We start from the raw sequence: 23,900 nt of genomic DNA on the forward strand, positions 1-23,900 counted from the left end.
CCATCGAGTAATACCATGTGATCAATCATGAATAAGACAAATTAAATTGATTAATCTGATTGAATAATTAATTATTATGATATAGTGATAACACAATTGAATATCTCACAAGACACAAGTTACCTTCATTGTTTTTATTCAATTTTTATTAAATTCATGATATTATGAGAAGACTCCTAAATATTCCATAAAGAAGACAGAACTATCACACTAATAACCTGGACTGGTAAATACCGTCACTTGCTAAATAATTTTAAACAACTTTTTGTTGTAAAGATTCTTAAATTAGACTTAAAGGCACTTTTTTCTTGTTAGCACAAGATCACATTCAACTTGGAAAGTGATTTCAATGACTTGACTAACTGCAAAGTATTTGCAAATGCAGATTCAGTAGGATATATAATACAAAATGCATCACTGTTTGAGTGTTAGCATGCACCACCCCACCAACAACACTCTTTTCAACGTTTTCCAGTAAACCAGGCCTTTCCCAATATTAACTTTTTGTACCAAATCCTACTTAAGTCTGAATATTTAATGCGCTTCCTTTTCTTCATCCTGGGTCTTCTCTCTGGCCATCATCAACGACCGCCTCTTCCTGCTGGAGAATGCCCCCACGGGTCTGATCTTCATCTCGGTAAAGTCCAGAGACGCCAGGTGGCCCGTCCACGGTTCCCAGTTTATTCCCTGAGAGCCAGGAAGGTACGGAAATTTGAAAATTTGAGAAACTGGTTCAGAATACATTAGAGCCACCACTTTCTGATGCCTTCTGTTTGGCTTTTTCTTTAGCTTTTTGTAAAATCATTTTGGCAAAGGGGAAAGTGGTGCAGAATCTGGGAAAGTGGTCCACACGTATATTTTAACACTTGAATAACCCAGGAACAAACTAATTGACTTTACCTTCACTTCAATGGAGATAAATGTTTTGAAATATGAATAAGTTGGAGTATTTTGAATGTTGTTTCCTCTGTTGAGGCCCAGAATTCCTGGCAGCACCCTGACCACTATATAATACAACAAAATTCAGGTGAAACTACACACCCCCTGACAGGCACCTTATGGAGAGGAAACAGGAAGATGTTTGCAGAGCAATACTGTCATCTAGTGGCCCCTTATAGGTATTGGCTTTTATGACATATAAAGTATGTCTTCTCAAGCCACAATTATGTAAAAGTGTGGTTCAATGGTGATAATCATATTTTTTTTGCATTTGCCACGACTGGTACCCTTCGATGGTGGCATCATAAAAAGAACATGAAAAGCCAAAGAGAAAGCAAAGCACAGGTTTGAACTGTTGCGTTTCTGTTTGAGGCATAAGGGTTAAAACATTAAGTGCACCCACCAAGCTGTGCCTGTTGTCTCCCCATTTGCCGTTGAGGTTGGCCAGGTGACAGTTTTTGTACCACCAAGCGCCACGGTGCGTAAGGGCACAGTTCCCCAGGGCGATGTCGTTGTCCGAGTCGATCGTTGTCCAGGGACGACCCTGGTGGTAGGTCATGGCATCACCTGGACAACAAAACAAAGCAGACTTCAGTAATTATAATAATAAAACAAATATTAATGCTAAATGTGTCCCAATCTGATATGATATTGGTCCGATATCAGCAAAAAAACTACGCAGGTTTAGTATTAGGGCTGGGCAATATATCGATATTTTTAGGCCATACATATCTCGATTTTTTGCCTTAGCCTTGAATAAACACTTGCTAGATATAATCACAGCAGTATGATGATTCTATGTGTCTACATTAAAACATTCTTATTCATACTGGATTAATATATACTCATTTGAAACTTTCATGCAGAGAAGGAAATCACAACTAAGTCAATTGACCAAAACTGTATTTATTAAACAGTTATTAGCAGGTAACTTTTCAAATGATGCTACCTATTAGCAGTAATGCTACTTTTGGTAGCAACGCTTGTGCCCCACACTTGACAAATTAAAGTTGTCTATTCGACATATTCCCGCTTGAAGCCGAACCACCGCCAGACGATGGACCCTGTGCTGGTTTTTTTGGAAATTAATTCTTCCTTCATTTGTTACCGGATTCGCAGCTTCTTTCTCTTGTACTACCACTCGCACGGCTCCGCTAGCATCACAGCTAACGTTACCCATACCACTACCTCTCTGCTCCGCGAGGGCGTATACGTATGTGACGTATGACGTGACAGTATGTGACGTATTTAAAAAGGAGACACAAGAAGGAGTGGAAAGAGCCTGTAGTGTAATGCCCGCAGCTAAAAGCAACTGCGTGAGGACGTATACTCGAATATCACGATATAGTAATTTTCTATATCGCACAGAGACAAACCTGCGAAATATCGCGTATATAGATATATCGCCCAGCCCTAGTTAGTATTTTTATTGTATTCAGATGAAGTCATTTACAAAACGTAAACATGGTAGGCTATAGACTATTATGAGTTAGCTAGCAGATACACAACAGCTAAGCACAAATTAGCACACAAGCTAAATGTCCTTGACTAACAGTAATGCAGTCTAAAACACGACATTTGTCAATATAAACAAGAATCGTGTGCAAGCTAAAAAACAGCGTGTACTATTAGTGGGCGTGTTGCATGTGATCTACTAAGACTGCGTGCGCAACAGAAAAGTGTTGCAGACGGCCTTATTTTAATGAGGATTTTACATGTCCTGTACGGGGCATCCCCACGGAGACACCCTCATTGTCTGCACATTCAAGTTATCATGCTCAATCGGCTGCATTTTTTTAATTTTTTCCTATCAAGCAGGACACATGTACCACATTTTATGGGCATTTTAGACACAGTCCAAAGTGCATAAATATTGAAATTAATACATCCATCCATCCATTTTTCTACCGCTTGTCCCTTTTGGGGTCGCGGGGGGTCGCTGGCGCCCATCTCAGCTGCACTCAGGCGGTAGGCGGAGTATTAATCTTTTTTTTTTTTTTTTTTATATAACGCTGAAGATACGCTCATTGGAGAGAGGCTGCACTTTCTCCGCTCAAGACGCAAAAAATGCATACTTCGATAACTTTTTTTTCCCATATAAGAAATGTTTTGATAATATATATATACTACATAAAAACATCTAGAATCATTCAATTTAAGGACACCAAAACGCATCAATTGAATTTGTTTTAATCAGCCCCTTTATTCCTATAGCAGCTATAAAATTATAAAATGATGTTGCTGAATGGACAATAAGTCTATTTTTTATTTTGTAAATGTCGAAACGTCTTGGTTGGAGGATTCTCAACTGTACATCGTCTGTCTTGGCAGTCTGTCTGGTACGTGCTAAATAATGCTCGCAAAACGGTGATGAGCGTTGATGAATCACATTACGCATGCTAAATGATATTTGTATCTTCTCCTACCAGTATAGTGGGTGTTTTGATGATCAACATTTATTTTGCATATTAATGAAAACAGACTGCGATGAGGTGGCGACTTGTCCAGGGTGTACACCGCCTTCCGCCAGATTGTAGCTGAGATAGGTACCAGCGCCCCCTGGGACCCTAAAAGGGACAAGCGGTAGGAAATGGATGGATAGATTGATGAAGACAGAGACGCAAGATCGACTGCACGCTTAATTCTGCTCACTTAACCGACGTAATCCATTTTGCATAAGTTTAGTAAATCATCTTTGCGCGTGCTATCAAGTTTACACGTGTTTTAATACACGCAGACCTTTAGTAAATCAGGCCCAAAGTCTCAGAGGGAGAAGCGTATTAGAACTTATCCAGTAACAAATGTGTCCGCATCATTCAACTTACTGCACTATTAGCTTAACTTAATGCATCATTGTGACCGCTCAGTATGGGCAAACTTCAAAGACTGCCTAAGCCCATTCTAGATGTTCAGTAATAAATAGATTAGTGTTTTTTTAGAGATGTCTGATAATGGCTTTTTTGCCGATATCCGATATTCCGATATTGTCCAACTCTTAATTACCGATTCCGATATCAACCGATACAGATATATACAGTCGTGGAATTAACACATTATGCCTAATTTTGTTGTGATACCCCGCTGGATGCATTAAACAATGTAACAAGGTTTTACAAAATAAATCAACTCAAGTTATGGAAAAAAATGCAAAAATGGCACTGCCATAGTCATTATTGAGGTCACAAATTGCATTATTTTTTTTTGAACATGCCTCAAAACAGCAGCTTGGAATTTGGGACATGGGAGAGCATGAGGAGGTTGAGGTGGGCGGGGTTGGAGGGGTGGCTAGGGGGTAGTGCAGCAAGGTGTTCTGGGTATTGTTCTGTTGTGTTTATGTTGTGTTACGGTACGGATGTTCACCTGAAATGTTTGTCATTCTTGTTTGGTGTGGGTTCACAGTTTGGCGCATATTTGTAACAGTGTTAAAGTTGTTCATGCGGCCACCCTCAGTGTGACCTGTATGGCTGTTGACCAAGTATGCATGCATTCACTTGTGTGTGTGAAAATATGTGTCTGGGCCGGCACGTAAAGACAGTGCCTTTCAGGCACGCCCCCAATATTGATGTGTGGGTGGAAATTGGGAGAAATTTGGGAGAATGGTTGCCCCAGGAGAATTTTTGGGAGGGGCACTGAAATTCGGGAGTGTCCCAGGAAAATTGGGAGGGTTGACAAGTATGACTGGGAGACGCAACTGCTCTGTCCGTGTACCACTCCGTATAGCGGTGTTTTAAAAAGTGATAGATTTTACTTTTTGAAACCGATACCGCTAATTTCCGATACAACATTTTAAAGCAGTTATTGGCCGATAATATCGGCAGTTTTGTTTTAATACAGTACCTACCTGTGTTCTCGAAGTAATTTCTCTTGATAAAACTTTTTTACATTCCAGACTACAAACTAATACTTGTATTTGTGATATCGTAACATATCGGTATCAGTGTAATTGTTTTTTGTACATGCAGAAATTAACCTGCAGTCCCTCTGTAGTTTCCGATAGAGAGTTTGAACTTCTGCTTGGCGGGGGCCACCTTGAAGCTGTCGTAAACGGCGTAGGCTCTCTCGGAGCCTCGGCCCAAGTCGAACCTCAGCTCGTACTGTGTGGGAGTGTTAGTCAGCTCGTAGATCTTATCCAGCCCTGGTGGAACAGAGCGTGAATTTTTCTTTACTCCGTCTTCTCAAGGGACAATAGAAAGTAAACTTTGACGTACTTCTGAGTACCCTGTGCACAGCTTGTAAAGCATATAGCTGTTTTATCTACAGTCCAGTTAGATAGTATGGGGCTGCCGACACTGTCAAGCTGTACACTGGCTACTCTTCAGTTATCCACCCGTGTCATTTCCATAACGCTACACCTTACCAATCCAAAACTCGTCCGTCATGTTGCCGAAGCCAGCCGCGTATTGTCGCCAGCGTTTCATGAAGTCCAGTTTTCCGCTTGTACGACGCTGCAGTACCTGAAAGAACGCCACTTATTTTTGACAAAGGTGCACCTAATGTTATGGCCATATCAAAAAGGAGACAGTGTACCAGCCATCCGCCTCCGTAAGAATCCATGTCACAATAGGCCTCTATTGGTTTGGAGCGCTCGTTGTTGACATACACTGTGTAGACACCGCTCCTCTTGTTGCCATTTTTCATGATCTGAAGACAGTCCATTGGGAAGGGGTACTGGATGCCAACTACATGATGACAGATTTAATTTTAAAAAATATGTTAAAATGTCAAAATCATCTTGCACGGTGTCTACAGTCAGACCTGTTTTGAAAATAGTTTCCACCATTCTGCTCCTCTTGTTGCCTCTGTAGGCGATGATGCTGACAATGTATCCCTTGCCCATCTGGAGGCTGGACATGGCAAAGGTACTCTCTCCCGACCCCAGCTGCATCTCAACAGTCTGAGCACCAAATAAACATAATGATGAAAGGAATCTGGGAAAAATGTGCAAACTTTGCACAGAACAGGGCTTGAAATGAACTGGTGTATTGAGGCTACAGTGTTAACTAATATTTCACCATGTCAATGAGTATTCTAGTTTTGTACTGAAAGGTGCAACAGGTACTCTCTGGTACAGTAATAGGCACTTGCACTTAATTGCCACAAGAGGTCAGCCTTGTACAGAAAAGTATGCCCAATGCAAAGTTGAAGGCTGACAATACTCATTAATTTATAGTGTGATATGTGCAAAAGAAAAGAGGCTCACTGTTTGTGTGCATTGGGACCCACTTTTCTAATAATAATAATAATAATGATGAATTACATTTGTAACGCACTTTAAATCTCAAACAGGTTTTGTTTTATTGTGTTTAACATTATCAATCAATCAATCAATGTTTACTTATATAGCCCTAAATCACTAGTGTCTCAAAGGGCTGATCTTCAACGCACCTCCATGTTGCCCTCCTCATCCCTAAAGGTGAGGATATAGCCTTCAATGTCAGCCAGAGGAGGAGTCCATGTCAACATGGCTGAATCCATGGTCACATCCAAAGCCTGCAGGTCCTTGGGTGCGTCGATCTCTGTCAGATACATCACGGCAGACGTCGCATCAATCATTTGTACAGCTAAGTGATATTGCACCTCATTATAGTTTGGATTGTGGGTGCCGTAAAGCGTGAAATTGCTATTATAATTATATTTTACTTAACATGCATGTTGGCTTAACAGTATTCAGTTACCTTTTGTTGCTGAACCACTTACTAGCCAAACTACAAAAAAAATTACCATCGGGCAAACATTAAAAATGTGTTTAAAATAATATATAAAAGTAAAAACGTATTTCTATTTCATTAAATTTAAATAATATGAATTATTAAAAACAACAACAATAAATGCACACTTTTGAAAACTAATACTTTTATGCGTATATTGGGGCACTTGGTGTGTCCAAAAATGTCTCAATTAAAAATATGATTTACTAAGTCTGACCCCTGATGGATAAAACTAGACATTATAATAAATATCCAAAAATGCAAAAAAATTGAAAAATAATGACTAATACCTTAAAATACCCAATAGTTATATTGGCACTTTGTTAATGCAAAAATGTTTCAAATAAAAAGATTGTTTTCTAAGACTAAATCAAGACAATACACAGTACAGAAATGTTGTTGTTTTTTACGTGCTAATTAAAAAGGCCAGTTCATACTTGTTCTTGACACAAAGCTCCGTTTGTTCCAAGTCCTCCAGCATGTGGCTGCTGCTTCTATTGACACTCAGCTACACATCATACTATAGTTGACCTTTCGCAGGACTTCCCTGCCAAAATAAGGAATTCTGCTACTCCCTGCAAGATTTGCCGTGGCTTTGACCAAGAATGAATGAATCTGTGCAGTATTTAGAAAGCCAAGGAATGTGGAATGTTAGTGGTACACCTGCAAGAAATACCTTCATTCAGTACAATAATTAGTAGTTCGGCTTTTACAAAAGGTATTTACAGTCGCTATTGATTTAATATCTTTTTTTGTAGCGCTTTTAGTTTGCTATTTTAATGTTTTCAACTAACCTTCTACACTACTGCATTTTTGGAAAAAAAACAATTAAAATAAGAATTATGAATTCAAAAAATATTAAATATTCTTCGCGGGTGTTCAATGACATTAAATATTATAAGAATAGTTATTAATTAAAGTACCTTAAAAACAAAGTTTTATAGTGCTGAGTTAAAAATCTAGCGACAGCCGTCCATTCTTTATTGCTGGTAATTGATTCTGGACATGGCCGCGATAAATAAATTTCCGCAAAGTAAGCGGCCATGACTGATTTCTTTGGTTTCAGTTGACCAATACTATTGTAGTATTAATATGTGTTCTGTTGTTTAGCCCTTTTATGCTGAAAAGATAGTTTTGGACCAAAAAATTGAAGAAACAAGAATCCCAGAAAATCTGCGATGTGGTGAGTCGCAATATTATAAGCGCATTGTGGTGAGGGACCACTATTGCACTATTCCATGTTTGAATCAGTGTTTTTCAACCACTGTGCCGCGGCACACTAGTGTGCTGTGAGATACAGCGTAGTGTGCCGTGGGAGATTATATAATTTCACCTAATTGGGTAAAAAATATTTTTTGCAAACCAGTAATTATAATCCGCAGATTGTTGAGTGTCTGTGCTGTCTCGAGCTCAGCAGAGTAATCTTGTAATACTCTTCCACATCAGTAGGTGGCAGCAGGTTGATAATTGCTTTTTTAGATGTCTGTCAAACATGGTTTGTCATGATCACAATTTGCGAGAGGCAGCGTGTAGTTAAAAAGGTATCTAACACTTAAAAAAAACAAAAGGCGAGTGCCGCTAAGAAGAGGCTTTGACGTTTAGGGATGGGTATGCAAAACAAAACTAAAACTGAACTGGCTGCAAAGTAAACAAAAACAGAATGCTGGAGGACAGCAAAGACTTACAGCGTGTGGAGCAGACGGCGTCCACAAAGTACATCCATTCATGACGTGAGAATCAACAATGTCCCCACAAAGAATGATAGCGTCCGGACAACTTAAATAGTCTTGATTGCGAAAACAAAGAATGTGCGGGGAATACCCTTCAAGGAAGACATGAAAGTGCGACAGGAAAATACCAAAAAAAGAGGAAAAGTCTCCAAAATAGGAGCGCAAGACAATAACTAGAACACTACACACAGGAAAAACTCCAAATAAGTCACAGCATGTTGCGACAGAACACCTACTTTGATACAAGAGCCATAGTGATGCATGGTTGGTTATGGTTTGAGTTCATATCCAACAATTGCGAGAACAATTTTTATTGTCAATATCGGCTACTGAGTTTTATGTTTTTATGTTTTTTTCTGCCGGTGGTGTGCCTCAGAAAGTTTTCAATGAAAAAATGAGCCTTGGCTCAGACAAGGTTGAAAAACACTGGTTTAGATATATGGGTACATCTTTCCACCATCTCGATTAGAAGCTTCTATGAAGTATTATTAGTAATAATGAAGTTGACATTTCAAACTGTTTTGCTTTGCTGTTTTTTGGGGAATATTTGACTTTTGCTCATAAAACTAAAAAATAGTGCAGTAGTGTGCTGCAGTTGGTTCAATTTGAACTCCTCTACCTTCCTTCAAATTCTATAGAGCCCTGAATTTGAAATACTGTTTTGTTATGTATCAGTTATGTGTGTTGGATCAACCTGTCTCCACTTGTACTGAGATCTTCCTGCTTCTTCTGGCCCCTTTGAAAGCCCAGACGTAGACCGTGTAGACCACTCCGGGCCTCAGACCAGTCAGACTGTGAGAATCGACCTCGGGTCCGACACGGATCTCCCCACTAGAGCCCTCAGAAGAGCTGTGGGTGAGGACATAGCCGTCGATTTCTGCCAGGACATGTTCCCAGGACACCTTGAAGCTGGTCTCGGTTTGCTCTCGGGCTAAGAAGTTAGCGGGAGCGTCCAGTTCTAGAGGAAGAAGTTACAGGTAGATGTAGTTAGAGCTACTGATGCTTCGACTACAAGAACCGACTACAATAAGTGTTGTTTCAACTACTATGAGGATTAGGGACCATAAGGTGTACTGTTTTATTCTATTACACAAGTTGCCGGATTTAATTAATAACTGGTAGGATGAGCGATTACATGTAGGATTGTATGTTTTCTGTGAGCGAGTGTACTGCAAGGTTTGATTTTGTAGATTATATTTAGTCTTTCGGTTTGTGTTAAATGTAAATGCAAAGTGCGGGTTATCATTGATAACTGGCAGTAGGTGCGATTACATTCACTATGACATATCTACATTGTATCGCATGTGTTGCACGAGCAAGCGTACTCTGGGTTTCGATTGTGTGTATTATTTATAGCTTTTCTGTTTTGTTTTTATTACACAAGGTGCTGTTTTTTTTTTTAAATTAATAACAGGCAGGAGGCGTGATCACATTGATCATATAACACGTCTATGTAGGATTGTATGTTTTGTTTGAGCAAGCGTACTGCGGAGGTTGATTTTGTAGATTATATCAAGTTTTTCTTTTTTTTTGTATAATGCAAGGTGACTATTATCATTGATAACTAGCAGTAGGTGTGATCATATTACCTATAAGACATATCTACATTGTATTGCATGTGTTACATTAACAATCGTATTCTGGGTTTTGATTTTGTGTACCGTATTTTCCGGGCCATAGGTCGCATCGGATCATAAGACGCACTGCCGATGAATGGTCTATTTTTTGTCTTGATAATAGGGCGCATTGAAGGAGTCATATTATTTTAAAACATTTCTAAATGGAAAACACTTCCTTGTGGTCTACATCAGTGGTCCCCAACCTTTTTGTATCCGCAGACCGGTCAACGCTTAATAATGTTTTAAAATTTGTTTTTGTCATGAAAAAGGGAAGTTTTTGTCATGAAAATGGGAGGTTTTTGTGGTTGGTGCACTAATTGTAACTGTATATTGTGTTTTTTTTATGTTGATTTAATATAAAAAAAATAATAATAATAAAATAATTTTTTTATTTTGTTTTTTTAAATAAAAATGAATAAAAAATTATTCTGCGGCCCGGTACCAATCGGGCCGTGGCCTGGTGGTTGGGGACCACTGGTCTACATAACATGTAATGGTGGTTCTTAGGTCAAAATGTTGCATAGATTATGTTTTACAGATCATCTTCAATTCGCTTTCTGACAGTCTCTTCCGGATTCGCCGTTTTGTGGGCGGTTTTATTTACGTGGCTCACATTCGACAGCGTCTTCTCACCGTCATCTGTGTTGTAGCGGTGTAGCGTGCAAGGACGGCAGAGGAAGAAGTGTCAAAAGATGGAGCTAAGTGTTTTAATGACATTCAGACTTTACTTCAATCAATAACAGAGCAGCATCTCCTCATGCGGAAACAACCGCACCGGAAATGTGTCCCGTTAAAAACCGTCCGAGTTCCGGTCTAATAACTAAAGTTCCTTGGGTAAATAATATAAAGTCACTACACCGGTATGTTTTAGCGCTTTCATGGCGAGTTTACTGACAGATATAAGTAAGAACTTTTTACACTATTTTATATTAGAAATGGCAATAGCGGTGGATGAATGTCCGTCGCATAACAAGAAGATGGAGAAAAATAAAAAGCTTATCAACTATGGACGCGTGCAATTTTTCGGGATTCATGCAGATCCCAAATACAGATCAGCAGATACCAGAAGGTAAGAAAAGTTGTTTTTAAACAATATTGTAAAACAAAACGACAGATAGTATGTCTTACCTTATAGACACAACATGATAATACTTGTATGTTTAATGCGCCAACAATCCATTAAGCGGTGCGGCTTCATAGCTTACCGAAGTTGTACTAAAATATGTTCATAGATTTGTAAGCGCCGTGTGTGATGTTCTATATTTTAAATGGAACATTTAAAATACAGTGTTTACTTGAGACCCATCATAGTGCAGCTTACACTTATCGCTTATGTTTGACTGCCATCTACTTATTACACCACGTACCAAAAAAAATGTTTCGAGGTGGGTTAGCTCAACCAAACGTATTCCTTACTTTTGGCGCACCGGGTTTGAAGGCGCACTGTCGAGTTTTAAGAAAAAAAAAGATTTTAAGTGCGCCTTTAAGTCCGGAAAACACGGTATTATTTAAAGCCTTTCTGTTTAGTTGTTTTTTCTATTACACAAGGCAGGAGGAGCGATCGTATTCATTATATGACACGTATATGTAGGATTGTTTGTTTTGCGTGTACAAGCATACTGTCTATTCTGATTTTGTGGAGTATATCTAGTCTTTCTCTTCATTTCTATTTTGCAATGTGCTGGTTGTCATTGATAACAGAGGGGATGTGATGGCATTGATTACATGACACTTCATGACACTTCCCACATGTTGTGGGAGCAAACAAACTCTGGGTTTTAACTGTTATTAACTGGAAGGAGGTGTGATCATTTTGACTATAAGAAATATATACGTTGTATTGTATGAGCAAGCATACTCTGGGTTTTGACTTTGTGGATTATATCTAGTCGTTCTGTTTATCTAAATTACGTAAGGAGCTGGTTCTCAATAATAACTGGCAAAAGGAGTATTAATAATGTGACATATCTACAGTACACGGCAGTCATAAAGCTTTAGAATATAGTTTGAACATATACTAGTTTGCCAAAAGTATAAAGCCACCTGTCTTGACTCACATATGAACTTGAAGTGCCGTCCCATTCCTAACCCATAGGGTTCAGTATGATGTCTATTGTCATATTGCAGCTATTACAGCTTCAACTCTTCTGGGAAGGCTTTCCACAAGGTTGCGGAGTGTATTTATAGGAATTTTCCATCTTTCTTCCAAAAGCGCCATGGTGAGGTCACACACTGATGTTGGTCGAGAAGGCCTGGCTCTCAGTCTTCGTTCTAATTCATCCCAAATGTGTTCTATCGGGTTCAGGTCAGGACTCTGTGCAGGCCAGTCAAGTTCATCCACACCAGACTCTGTGATCCATGTCTTTATGGACTTTGCTTTGTGCACTGGTGCACATCTATGTTGGAAGAGGAAGGGGCCCACTCCAAACTGTTCCCACAAGGTTTGGAGCATAGAATTGTCCAAAATGTTTTGGTATCCTGTAGCATTCAAAGTTCCTTTCACTGGAACTAGGGAAACCAAGCCCAACTCCTGGAAAAACAAACCCCCATAATTTCTACGCCACCAAATTTCACACTCGGCACAATGCAGTTCGAAATGTACCGTTCTTCTGGCAACCCCCAAAACCAGACTCGTCCATCAGATTGCCAGATAGAAAAGTGTGATTCGTCACTCCAGAGAATGTGTATCCACTACTCTAGAGTCCAGTGGCGATGTGCTTTACACCACTGCACTTTGACTTGGTGATGTATGGCTTAGATGCAGCTGGTCGGCCATGGAAACCCATTCCATGAAGCTCTCTGCGTACTGTACATGTGCTAAGTAGTTTGGAGTGCAGTAGCTGCTGACTGCAGAAAGTCGGCGACCTCTGTGCACTATGCGCTTCAGCATCCGCTGACCACTTTGTCAGTTTACGTGGCCTACCACTTTGTGGCGGAGTTGCTGTTGTTCCCAAAGTCTTCCATTTTCTTATAATAAAGCCAACAGTTGACTTTGGAATATTTAAGAGCAGGGAAATTTCACGACTGGATTTGTTGCAAAGGTGGCATCCTATGACAGTTCCACGCTGGAAATCACTGAGCTCCTGAGAGCGGCCCATTCTTTCACAAATGTTTGTAGAAACATGCCTAAGTGCTTGATTTTATACACCTGTGGCCGGGCCAAGTGATTAGGACACCTGATTGTGATCATTTGGATGGATGGCCAAATACTTTTGGCAATAGAGTGTGGATAAAATCATTCATTGTGCATTATTTTATTAACGATTTCTACAGTTGGTTTTGAATACTACAGCAAGAAGCTGAGTAAACCAAGCTGCATTGAACTTATCTTTTAGAACTGTCAGGCTTTCCCCTGACAGTTTGTCTCTGTTTTAGTTTTTTCTTCTGATTTGTCCGTTTCCTCTGTGTTTAGTATCTCCTGTCTTTAGTTCCTGTCTAGTGCTCTTATTTTGTCAGCTTCCTGTCTTGTTCCCTAAGTGCTGTGTTCCTCCTCAGCTGCGGCTGATTGGCACCTGGCCACACCTGTTGCCAATCAGCCCGCTCTTATTTGTACCTGTTTTCTCTTGTCAGTTGCTGGATCATTGTATAGTCATTTGTATTGTTGTTGCCACATGTCACTCTTGTCGTGCTACCTGTCGTGTCGTTCTGTTACAACTACCTGTCATGCTACATTTTGTCCTGGTCGTCGTAGCGGTAAGATGTTTTTGTTAGCATTAGTTATTTCCAGTTTTTCTGTTTGCTATCCACTAGCTTCCATGCTAAAGTTCCTTTTTGTTTTCTACCTTCCAGTGCTAGCTCCCTTAGTTTTAATTAAATCATGTTGTCATATTATATGCCTGCCTCCGTCTCTGCATCTTGGGGTTCATCATCAAATACCTCTGACAAGAACAAGACACAATAAAAGCAATGGAGGAGAACAAGACTATGATGTATAGTACTGCAGTGTCCGCTGAGCTAACGTCATCATGTTCCTTTATTTTTGTTAATTAGTGTCTCATCGTACCCGATTTTGTCAATGGAAAAGTATCAATAGCATTTAGATCCATGCCTAGAAGCTAAAGTGTAAGGGACAAACAGACCTGTCTCTGCTTGTGTGGAGGTCTTCCGGCTGGCTTGGCTTCCCTTGACAGCCCAGACGTAGACCGTGTACACAACACCGGGCCTCAAACCAGTCAGACTATAAGAAGCAGCGTCCGGTCCAAGAGAAATTTGTCCACTAGAGCCCTCAGAAGAAGTGTAGGTGAGGACGTAGCCATCGATTTCTGCCTGGACCTGATCCCAGGACACTTTGAAACCGGTTTCTGTCTTTTCCTGGACTGAGAGGTTAGCGGGCGCATCCAGCTCTACATGAGGGGAACGGGTTAATATTAGTAAACACAAAGACATCTTGGCGGTCATTGTGTGGAAAGTTAGAAGCCATGGAGAATAGAGCAAAGTTGGACAAATGGGGAGTTTTTAGAAGAGTCAGTTTAAGTTAAGTTAGGTTAAGTTAAGTCAAAGTACCACTGATAGTCTCACACATACACACACTAGGTGTGGTGAAATATCCTTTGCATTTGACCCATCTCCTTGTTCCACCCCCTGGGAGGTGAGGGGAGCAGTGAGCAGTAGCTGTGGCCTCACTCAGAATTTAACCCCCAATTCCAACCCTTGATGCTGAGTGCCATGCAGGGAGGTAATGGTTCCCATTTTTATAGTCTTTGGCATGACTCTTTACTTTTTTAAGTCTCCAAATATATTGTTTCCTTAAAGGTATATTTAAGACCTTAATTCAATTGATTTGATCCTGAATTTGATCACATGGTTATACAGTAAAGGATCTTGCGGACATAAGTGTAGTGTAGTGTAGTCAGCCATCTTTTGCTGCATTTTCACTCTATGAATAAAACAAGTGTAAATAAACAAACATTACTATTTTGTAAGCAAACTACAAAATATAATCCAAACTTAATTTAGCAAAATATAGTTAAGTGGCATTAATTGACAAGAAAAGTCAACCTGTTAATATGGTTGTAATTAATGTTGCTGGAATGATTATAAATGAATTAATGCATTTTAAAAACAGCAATACAAAATAGCTGAGAGTGTTAAAACCATGAACTACTTTTATTTATAATGCATAAACAATTTGTACAAAATGTAGTTGATATAGATCAGGGGTCACCAATATTTTTGAAACAAAGAGCTACTTCTTGGGTACTGATTAATACGAAGGGCTACCAGTTTGATACACATTTAAAACAATTGTCGGAAATAGCCAATTTGCTCAATTTACCTTCAATAAATAAATCCATATATATTTTTTAAAAATGGGTATTTCTGTCTGTTATTGGTCGTACATTTTTTTTCCTTACGGATGGTTTTTTGTAGAGAATAAATGATGAAAAAAACACTTAATTGAATGGTTTAGAAGAGGATAAAACAGGAAAAAAATTAAAATTTAATTTTGAAACAAAGTTTATCTTCAATTTCGACTCTTTAAAATTCAAAATTCAACCAAACAAAAGAAGAGAAAAACTACCTAATTCGAATCTTTTTGAAAAAATAAAAAAAATAATTTATGGAACATCATTAGTAATTTTTCCTGATTAAGATTAATTTTAGAATTTTGATGAAAAGTTTTAAATAGGTTCAAATCCAATCTGCACTTTGTTAGAATATATAACAAATTGGACCAAGCTATATTTCTAACAAAGACACATTATTTCTTCTAGATTTTCCAGAACAAACATTTTAAAAGAAATTCAAAATACTTTGAAATAAGATTTAAATTTGATTCAAAAGATTTTCTAGATTTGCCGAATAATTTTTTTGAATTTTAATCATAGGTTTGAAGAAATATTTCACAAATATTATTCATGTAAAAAACAGAAACTAAAATGAAGAATTAAATAAAAATGTATTATTCTTCACAATAATAATAAAAACAATTTTGAACATTGATTTAAATTGGCAGGAAAGAAGTGGAAGGAAATTAAAAGGTAAAAAGGTATATGTGTTTAAAAATCCTAAAATAATTTTTAAGGTTGTATTTTTTTCTCCAAAATTGTCTTTCTGAAAGTTATAAGAAGCAAAGTTAAAAAAATAAATTAATTTATTTAAAAAAGTGAAGACCAAGTCTTTGAAATATTTTCTTGGATTTTCAAATTCTATTTGAGATTTGTCTCTCTTAAAATTAAAAATGTCGAGCAAAGCGAGACCGGCTTGCTACTAAATAGATTTAATTAAAAAAAAATAGAGGCAGCTCACTGGTAAGTGCTGCTATTTGAGCTATTTTTAGAACAGGCCAGTGGGCTACTCATCTGGTCCTTACGGGCTACCTGGTGCCCGCGGGCAACGTGTTGGTGACCCCTGCTATAGATGGTAGAAAAGTGCAGAAGTAAATGTAACCTATACATCAATATGTGTGAATTACAGGCAATTTTATCATTATGCACTCCCTGAGTGTATGACTTAATAACATATACATTTTAGGAAATTAATCCAGACGAATGTAAACTGAAATTAAATACAGTGGATACTTCCCTATTTGTGGATTTATTTTCTCTGCTTCAAACTGTAAATAATTCTAACTTAAATAGAAAATGGTTTGATGGCGCTGTCTGCTGGGGAAAAGGAGTGATGCAGCGATGAATCCAAAGGAGGGTGTTGTCTCACAACTCAATTCAGTCAACATTTTCTAGCAAGAATATGCTTTGACTGGTCAAGATTCGAACTTGAAGAGTCATGCAGCACAACATCGTAGAGTAAAACTCAGCACCCTCCACAAAAAATCGTCACCCTCCAGGAAGGTGTCCAGAAGAATGATGCCTTTTTCAGTAAAGTTCAAGTGTCTCTTCTGGTACTTCATATGTATCCATCCATCCATTTTCTACCGCTTATTCCCTTTGGGGTCGCGGGGGCGCTGGTGCCTATCTCAGCTACAATTGGGCGGAAGGCAGTTTACACCCTGGACAAGTCACTACCTCATCGCAGGGCCAACAGAGATAGACAACATTCACACTCACGTTCACACACTAGGGCCAATTTAGTGTTGCCAATCAACCTAGCCCCAGGTGCATGTCTTTGGAGGTGGGAGGAAGTCGGAGTACCCGGAGGGAACCCACGCATTCACGGGGAGGACATGCAAACTCCACACAGAAAGCTCCCGAGCCCGGGATTGAATAATACACATTTTAAAATGAATAAAGTCGAATGGTTGCTTTGTTGGTTGGTTGGTTGCTTTGTTGGGTCTGCTCTTGTCTCTGGCCATGCTCTCTCCACCTCAGCAGACGGCGTGGAACACCGCAGAGGCCACCACAGTGTATATGTTTCTTTTACTTTTTATTCGTAGCTGTATGTAGAAGTGTCTGGTTGCATCAGCTCTGCTACTTTAATGTCTTTAATGTTCTTTTTGTTCTTTGATTTTTGATGTTTCCCTCTTACACACATGTGAGAGGGATGTGTACTATGGCTGTGAGTTGTTGTGTTTTTTCCCTTGGCCTCAGTTTGGACCCCCTATCCAGGGGCCCAGGCTTAGACCGATTTTTTTATTTTATTTTAATCTTTTATTTTTTTTCTCCCATGATCCCCCGTCCCCCTCTCCACTTGTTTACCTGTATCTCACCTTTTTTGTAAAGGGCGCCGGAAGTTGGCAGACCCGTCAGCGATCCTGTTCTGTCTCACTGTAATGATTGTCTGACCTTGAATGGGATTGTGCTGAGAATTTTAATTTCCCCCCGGGATTAATAAAATATGTGTGATTCTGATTCTGATAAATCAAGTGCATACATTTTTTTAAATAACACATTAAATAATTAAATGAAGAACAATTTTAAGAATTTGTATTTTTTTTTAAATAGATGAAATCAAATAACTAATACATTTGCCTTGTTTAAATGTGATTTTTTTCGTTTTGGTGGCAAAATAGAGGGTTTTTTTTTACAAAATATGCTGTGTTCATTGCATTATACTGTACAATAATTTACTATTATACCTATGATGTATTTTTAGGTACTACACACTGTACTTTTTTACTTCACAATCTATCCATTTCCTGAAGGAACTCTCCTGACGGAATGAATAAAGTACTATCTAATTTACTACCGCTTGTCCGTTTCAGGGTTGCGAAGGGTGCTGGAGCCTATCTCAGGTGCATTTGGGCGGAAGGTTGGTTACACCCCGGACAAGCCGCCACCTCATCGCAGGGCCAACATGGATAGAGGGACAACATTCACACTCACATTCACAGATTTTTGGGGTATTTTTTTACTACAGAAAAAGCTATCTACCAACTCATTTAACTTTATTAATTCACATTTTTAGCTTTTTCTTTCCCTGTTAGAGAATCGTTAAACACGGGAATGAACAAGATATTTCTAATTTCTCACTGGCACTCATCGAGGGCGGACGCTCCCCTTTCCTCTCCCTTATCTCTCCTGCTTGCTTCCTTGTTTTGTCTTGTCTTAACTTTCTTTTTGCCTCTTTTTGTGCTGCTCTCCAAATCTAAACATTGGAACTATTTAACAAGATCTTGGGTTTGTGGGAACCTGCTGTCGTGACGAAGCGGTTGTCGCTGGACACATGAAGGACTCTTGGGAAAAGAATGAGGGCCGCGTGCCTGGCGACCCTTTTCTGTCGGGGACGTGAAGATATCCACCTATTCGGAATAATGACAACAGGACATCTGCTGATTGGAATAAGCGTTGTTTTGGTTTGTCGACAAATTGGAAGTTGATGGCAGTCTTCAAAGTACCCCAAAGCTGCCACAAATGATTGGAGGATGCGGGAAGAACTGTGGATTACATCGGACTGTCTACCCCGCAGTTTTGAGGACCAGTCATAGACAATTTAGAGTGAAAAGCAAATTTTATTCTCACCCGTATAAAAATCATTCTAACTTGGATTGTTTCCCTGGCTTCCAGACTCTCCTTAAGAACAGCGCAGCGAAGACACAACAAACTCCCTTCTTGTCTCTCATGGACACACACCTGTTGTTGTTGACTTTGGACTAGCGACTGCAATACATCAAGGCCGCAGAACAGAGACACTCTACGGGCTTACACAACACACACACACATCCACAAAAATATACGCCACATATACACACCCCATGCCCCCCCCACCCCCCAACCCAACGCCCCCTACGCAAATCCCATAGGGCTGATGAATGGATGGTCAGCGCCTGAGAGCTGCGGCCTACCACCATGACCTTGAACTACCTTCCCTCTGTTGCCAGATATCTCGAGATGTATGTTGTAATATGTATATGTGCTTTGCTATGGAGGTTTTTTCCCACTCCAGAGTGGGCCCCCTTAGGAGTCCAGTCTGGATTGTATTTTTTTACTCATCCTTCCCCAGCGTTTACCTTTTTCCCATCTTTTACGGGGCGCCTTATGGCGACCCATCAGCGTTCTTGTTCTGTAACCCTGTACACTGTTTGTCTAATCTTGAACAGGTTTGTGCTGAAAACAAAGTTTTGTTGTACTTGTGCAATGACAATAAAGACCTATCCTATCCTAATTGCAGAAACACAGAAAAAGGTTAAGATTAATAAAGCCCTATTTCTTCCTACTCCTTTTCAGACATGGGATGTACTTTGTTTATTTTTTTAGAAACAAATGTAAGCCATTACCATTACCACTGACCCTCATAGTATTAAACATACAATTTCATTACAGAACGTTAAAAAACAGGACAGTATAGTGCTTACCAGTCTCGGCCTGTGTGGAACTCTTCCTGCTAACCTTGTCTCTCCTGTAGGCCCAGATGTAGACGGTGTAGACCACGCCAGGCTTCAATCCAACCAGCCTGTATGAGGTCATGTCATGGCCGACTGGTATCTCGGCGCTGGAGCCCGTGTCTGACGTGTAGCTCAACATGTAGCCGTCAATTTGCGACTGGACCGCGTCCCAGGAAACCGTAGCTGTATCTTCTGTTACCTGGGAGGTGATCAAGTTTGGTGGGGGATCCATATCTGAGGAGGTAAGGAAAGTTTATTTATAAATTCTGAGCGGTTCTAAAAGATTGGTTGTGCGGTCTTTGCATGACGATGATGTGTGTCGCTTTGTCTTGGGAGAAGATTGATGACGGCATACAAGCACCCAGCAGAGACAGGAAGTGGAAGGAAATGTTAAAGGAATCATCATTAGGGTTTAATCCTTTGTGGTGCACTTGAAGGTTAGTGATGAAAATTGATGGATGATAGCCATCTGCTAAACTCCACTCCAACCCTTTCTTTCTCTTCTCCTTCTCCCCCTTGTGTTTTCACTGCTTGATGGTCCAAAGCACATTTCACGGCCTTTAGCTATGTTTCAACTTTGCAGTTGAGTAAAAGGCTCATGTCGCTCCTGGGTTCCCCATCAAGATGAAAAGTGAAATGCAAACAGACAGGGACGTAGCACCAAGTTCTGGGCCCCCATACACAAGACCCCTAAAGGGCCTCCCATTCCACACTAAACCAAAAGTCAGCCACCTCACACACTTGTTATGTTTAGATGCACTAAAAACGAATTATTGCATGGATTTGGTTGAAACCAGCCTTTGAAAACACATTTAAAAACCTTTATTTAGGTTTTTGACTTTTTTAAGAAGGGATTAATATATGTATAACATAACTAGATAAACACCTCGTAAATAATTAGGTCTGTTAAAATAAAAATGGTTAATTTTACCAAAAAATAAATAAAATAAACTCAATATAAAGTGGCCAGAATATAAACATCACGACATATTCACCTCAGATTGTAAAATAGATACAGGCCAAAAGTTAGTACACACCTTCTTCTCATTTAATGCATTTTCTTTATTATTTTGACTATTTACATTGTAGATTGTCACTGAAGGCATCAAAACTATGGAATGAACATGTGTGGAGTTATGTACTTAACAAAAAAAGATGAAATAACTGAAAACATGTTTTATATTCTGGTTTCTTCAAAATAGCTACCCTTTGCTCTGATTACTGTTTTGCACACTCTTGGCATTTTCTCAATGAGCTTCAAGCACACCTGTGAAGTGAAAACCATTTCAGGTGACTACCTCTTGAAGCTCATCGAGAGAATGCCAAGAGTGTGCAAAGCTGTAATCAGAACAAAGGGCGGCAATTTTGAAAGAACTAGAATACAAAACATGTTTTCAGTTATTTTACCTTTTTAGTATTACATACTATACTCCACACGTGTTCATTCATAGTTTTGATGCCCTTCAGTGACAATCTGCAATGTAAATAGTCATGAAAATAAAATAAAAAAACTATCGAATGAGAAGATGTGTCCAAACTTTTGTCCTGTAGTGTGTGTATGTGTGCGTGTATTGTTTTTTTTTATTATAATTGTTATATTATTATAAGTGCAATTCATGGGCATTAGTGTTTCCCTGTCTTTAAAAACTAATAATGCTTCAGCTAAGGGCAATGAAAGGCAAACGTGAAACTTGCGAATAGACTTTTCTTCTATGCTGCCAAAGATAGCTTTATTATGTTTACCTTTCTTCAATCACGTCATCCTTGTTCCAAAATGTTGGGGCTGTGTGTGGATGCTTAAAGGTGAGCTTTGATGGCATCATGACTTTCTTGTTGAGTTAAGTGTACAAAGTTAGGTTTGCCGCTATTCAGGTGAAACGAACCATTTTGCATTTTTAAAAGGGGGTTTAGCGATGAGGTGGCGACTTGTCCAGAGTATACCCTGCCTTCCGCCCGAATGCAGCTGAGATAGGCTCCAGCGACTCCGAACGGGACAAGCGGTAGGAAATGGATGGATGGGTTTAGGTAGTTTTTTCCATTCTTAGTTTGAGTCAAGCAACTTGACTTTCACAGTAATATCTATTTTGTATGCATTTTGATGCACGTGTTTTCCCTGCAGTGAAGCACTAATAATAATATAACCACTGATTGATCGGTTTGACAGATCCCGCTGGACCAATGGTTCTTAACCTGGGTTCATTCGAACCCTAAAGGTTCGGTGAATCGACCTCAGGGGTTCGGCGGAGGTCAAAACACACCTGACTCTTCATGTAAATACAAACGTCTCTCTATCGGCAAATTACGGATACGGCAACAGCTGATTAATTTGCAGGTGTGTAATTTGTTGTGAGTTTATGCACTGTCTTGGTTTTGTTGTTTGAACAAGGTGATGTTCATGCACGGTTCATTTTGTGCAGCAGTAGAAAAAACATGGTGACACTTTAGTATGGGGAACATATTCACCATTAATTAGTTTCTTATTAACATTCAAATTAATAACATATTCTCTTAACTAGTCAGTAAGTACTAATTAATGCCTTATTCGGGCCTTATTATAACTCTAACCCTGACCCTAACCCTAACCAAATAACTCTAAATTTAGTCTTTGTTACTTAGAATATGTTCCACATACTAAAGTGTTACCAAAAACATATAACTTTGTCTTGAATTTGAAAAAAAAAAATATATATATATTTTTTTTTCACTGGTGGGGTTCGATACCTCCAACAAGGTTAAGAACCACTGCGCTGGACCATATGCAGGGGTGTCCAAACTTTTTCCACTGAGGCCCGCACAATGAAAAATAAAAGCATTCTGGGGTCATTTTGATGTATTTAAGTTTCAAAACCAATTAAATATATACCGTACCCATTAAGGCTCCCCTCAATTTTAGGATGTGTCAAATTTACCGGGTCATTAGTGTTAAAAATAAGTTATATATTAATATTTTTTCACTTTCAACACCTGAATATCTATAGATCAACTTAAGGTCTATCCATCGATATACTGTAAATTAAAACTTTTTTGTATCTTTAATGCCCTTTTTTGTCAAAGAAAACCATGTTTAAAGTGGAATATTTGATGTGATGTAATTATAGCCTTAAATGAGTCAAACAGTCTGAAAAAAAGGGTCTTGGGTATTCAAAAGGGCCCCACTCATAAATGTGTTGAATATAAGATATTACGTGAATATATTATTTTTACTTTCAACACTTAAATCTCTAGATCAACTTCAATTCTAGCTGTCATTTATAGGTTTTCCTAATTCTTAATTTTGTTATGTTTTATTCCCTTTTTGTCAAAGAAAACCTTGTTTTATTTGTAAGACAAACACACAAAACATGCTATATTTCCCCCAAAAAGTGGAATATTTAATATGAAGTAGTTAGAGCCTTGAATAGGTAAAAAGTTGCCTGCATGGCAGCTTTGTATTACTATAGTCAATACTGCAACATTTTGTCAATACACTTTGCTCTTTTATTCCATGGTTTTTTTTCGGTACTAGTATTTTTTAAATGTGCCACGGCCCGCTTAAAAACAGCTGTGGGCCGCAAATGGCCTCCGGGCCACAGTTTGAACACCCCTGATATAAGTTGTCCCCTTAATTGCAAAGACTCAACATTTGCTTCCTCTTCCATCTATCAATATGCTATTGGTTACACCAGACTTACTGCTGAATCTAATACGTCTAAATAAAGAGCAGCTGCAGCAGGAAACCTCGTTATATCTTCTAGCACGTTAGCAGCTTGGAAATGTTCACGCCACGTGTCTTTGATTAGCCTGTTTTCCTCAATGTTGGCCGTCCTGTATCCTGAGATGACACACACCTCTCTAGCACTCACAATTCCAATTCTGTAATCAGTGATGGTTTGGTGACAAATCCACATCGCCATTGCCAAAGGGTTTGACTTGTCATACACTCAAGCCCAAGATATTTCAAATTCCTGCCAAATGTTGAATTGCTGCGATTATTCTACTTGCTGAATGACTATATTTTGGCTAAATTTGACACAAGTGACAAAAGGTGTTGCAATATTAAAAATAATATTCTAAAATATGCTCTTTTCTTTGTTGTTGTTTTTTTTCAACATTTTGACAAAAAGTTCCATCCATTTATTACCGCTCATTCCCTGTTAGGGTCGCGGGGGGCGCTGGCGCGTATCTCAGCTACAATCGGGCGGAA

At 39.1% G+C, this 23,900-nt stretch overlaps 1 protein-coding gene and 1 long non-coding RNA gene across 2 annotated transcripts in view; one reads left to right on the forward strand and one right to left on the reverse strand.

Moving 5' to 3' along the window:
- Nucleotides 1-119: 119 nt before the first annotated feature.
- The window catches only part of tnn (tenascin N), a 76,972-nt gene continuing 53,191 nt past the window's right edge, over nt 120-23,900 (reverse strand). Inside the window, exons 9-18 of the mRNA XM_061920433.1 lie at nt 19,688-19,951; nt 14,076-14,339; nt 9,072-9,335; nt 6,325-6,455; nt 5,695-5,833; nt 5,467-5,618; nt 5,297-5,393; nt 4,910-5,074; nt 1,343-1,506; nt 120-687 (exon numbers count right to left, since the gene is read on the reverse strand). Of these exons, the coding sequence (XP_061776417.1) occupies nt 535-687; nt 1,343-1,506; nt 4,910-5,074; nt 5,297-5,393; nt 5,467-5,618; nt 5,695-5,833; nt 6,325-6,455; nt 9,072-9,335; nt 14,076-14,339; nt 19,688-19,951 (1,793 nt within the window). The 3' untranslated portion in view covers nt 120-534. The remainder of the gene's footprint in view (nt 688-1,342; nt 1,507-4,909; nt 5,075-5,296; nt 5,394-5,466; nt 5,619-5,694; nt 5,834-6,324; nt 6,456-9,071; nt 9,336-14,075; nt 14,340-19,687; nt 19,952-23,900) is intronic.
- On the forward strand, nt 606-19,508 carry LOC133568478 (uncharacterized). The gene is made up of 2 exons (XR_009809612.1): nt 606-702; nt 18,098-19,508. It is a non-coding gene; the product is annotated as an uncharacterized LOC133568478 (long non-coding RNA).

Source organism: Nerophis ophidion, linkage group LG14 (assembly GCF_033978795.1).
Source record: "Nerophis ophidion isolate RoL-2023_Sa linkage group LG14, RoL_Noph_v1.0, whole genome shotgun sequence".
Taxonomy (NCBI): domain Eukaryota; kingdom Metazoa; phylum Chordata; class Actinopteri; order Syngnathiformes; family Syngnathidae; genus Nerophis; species Nerophis ophidion.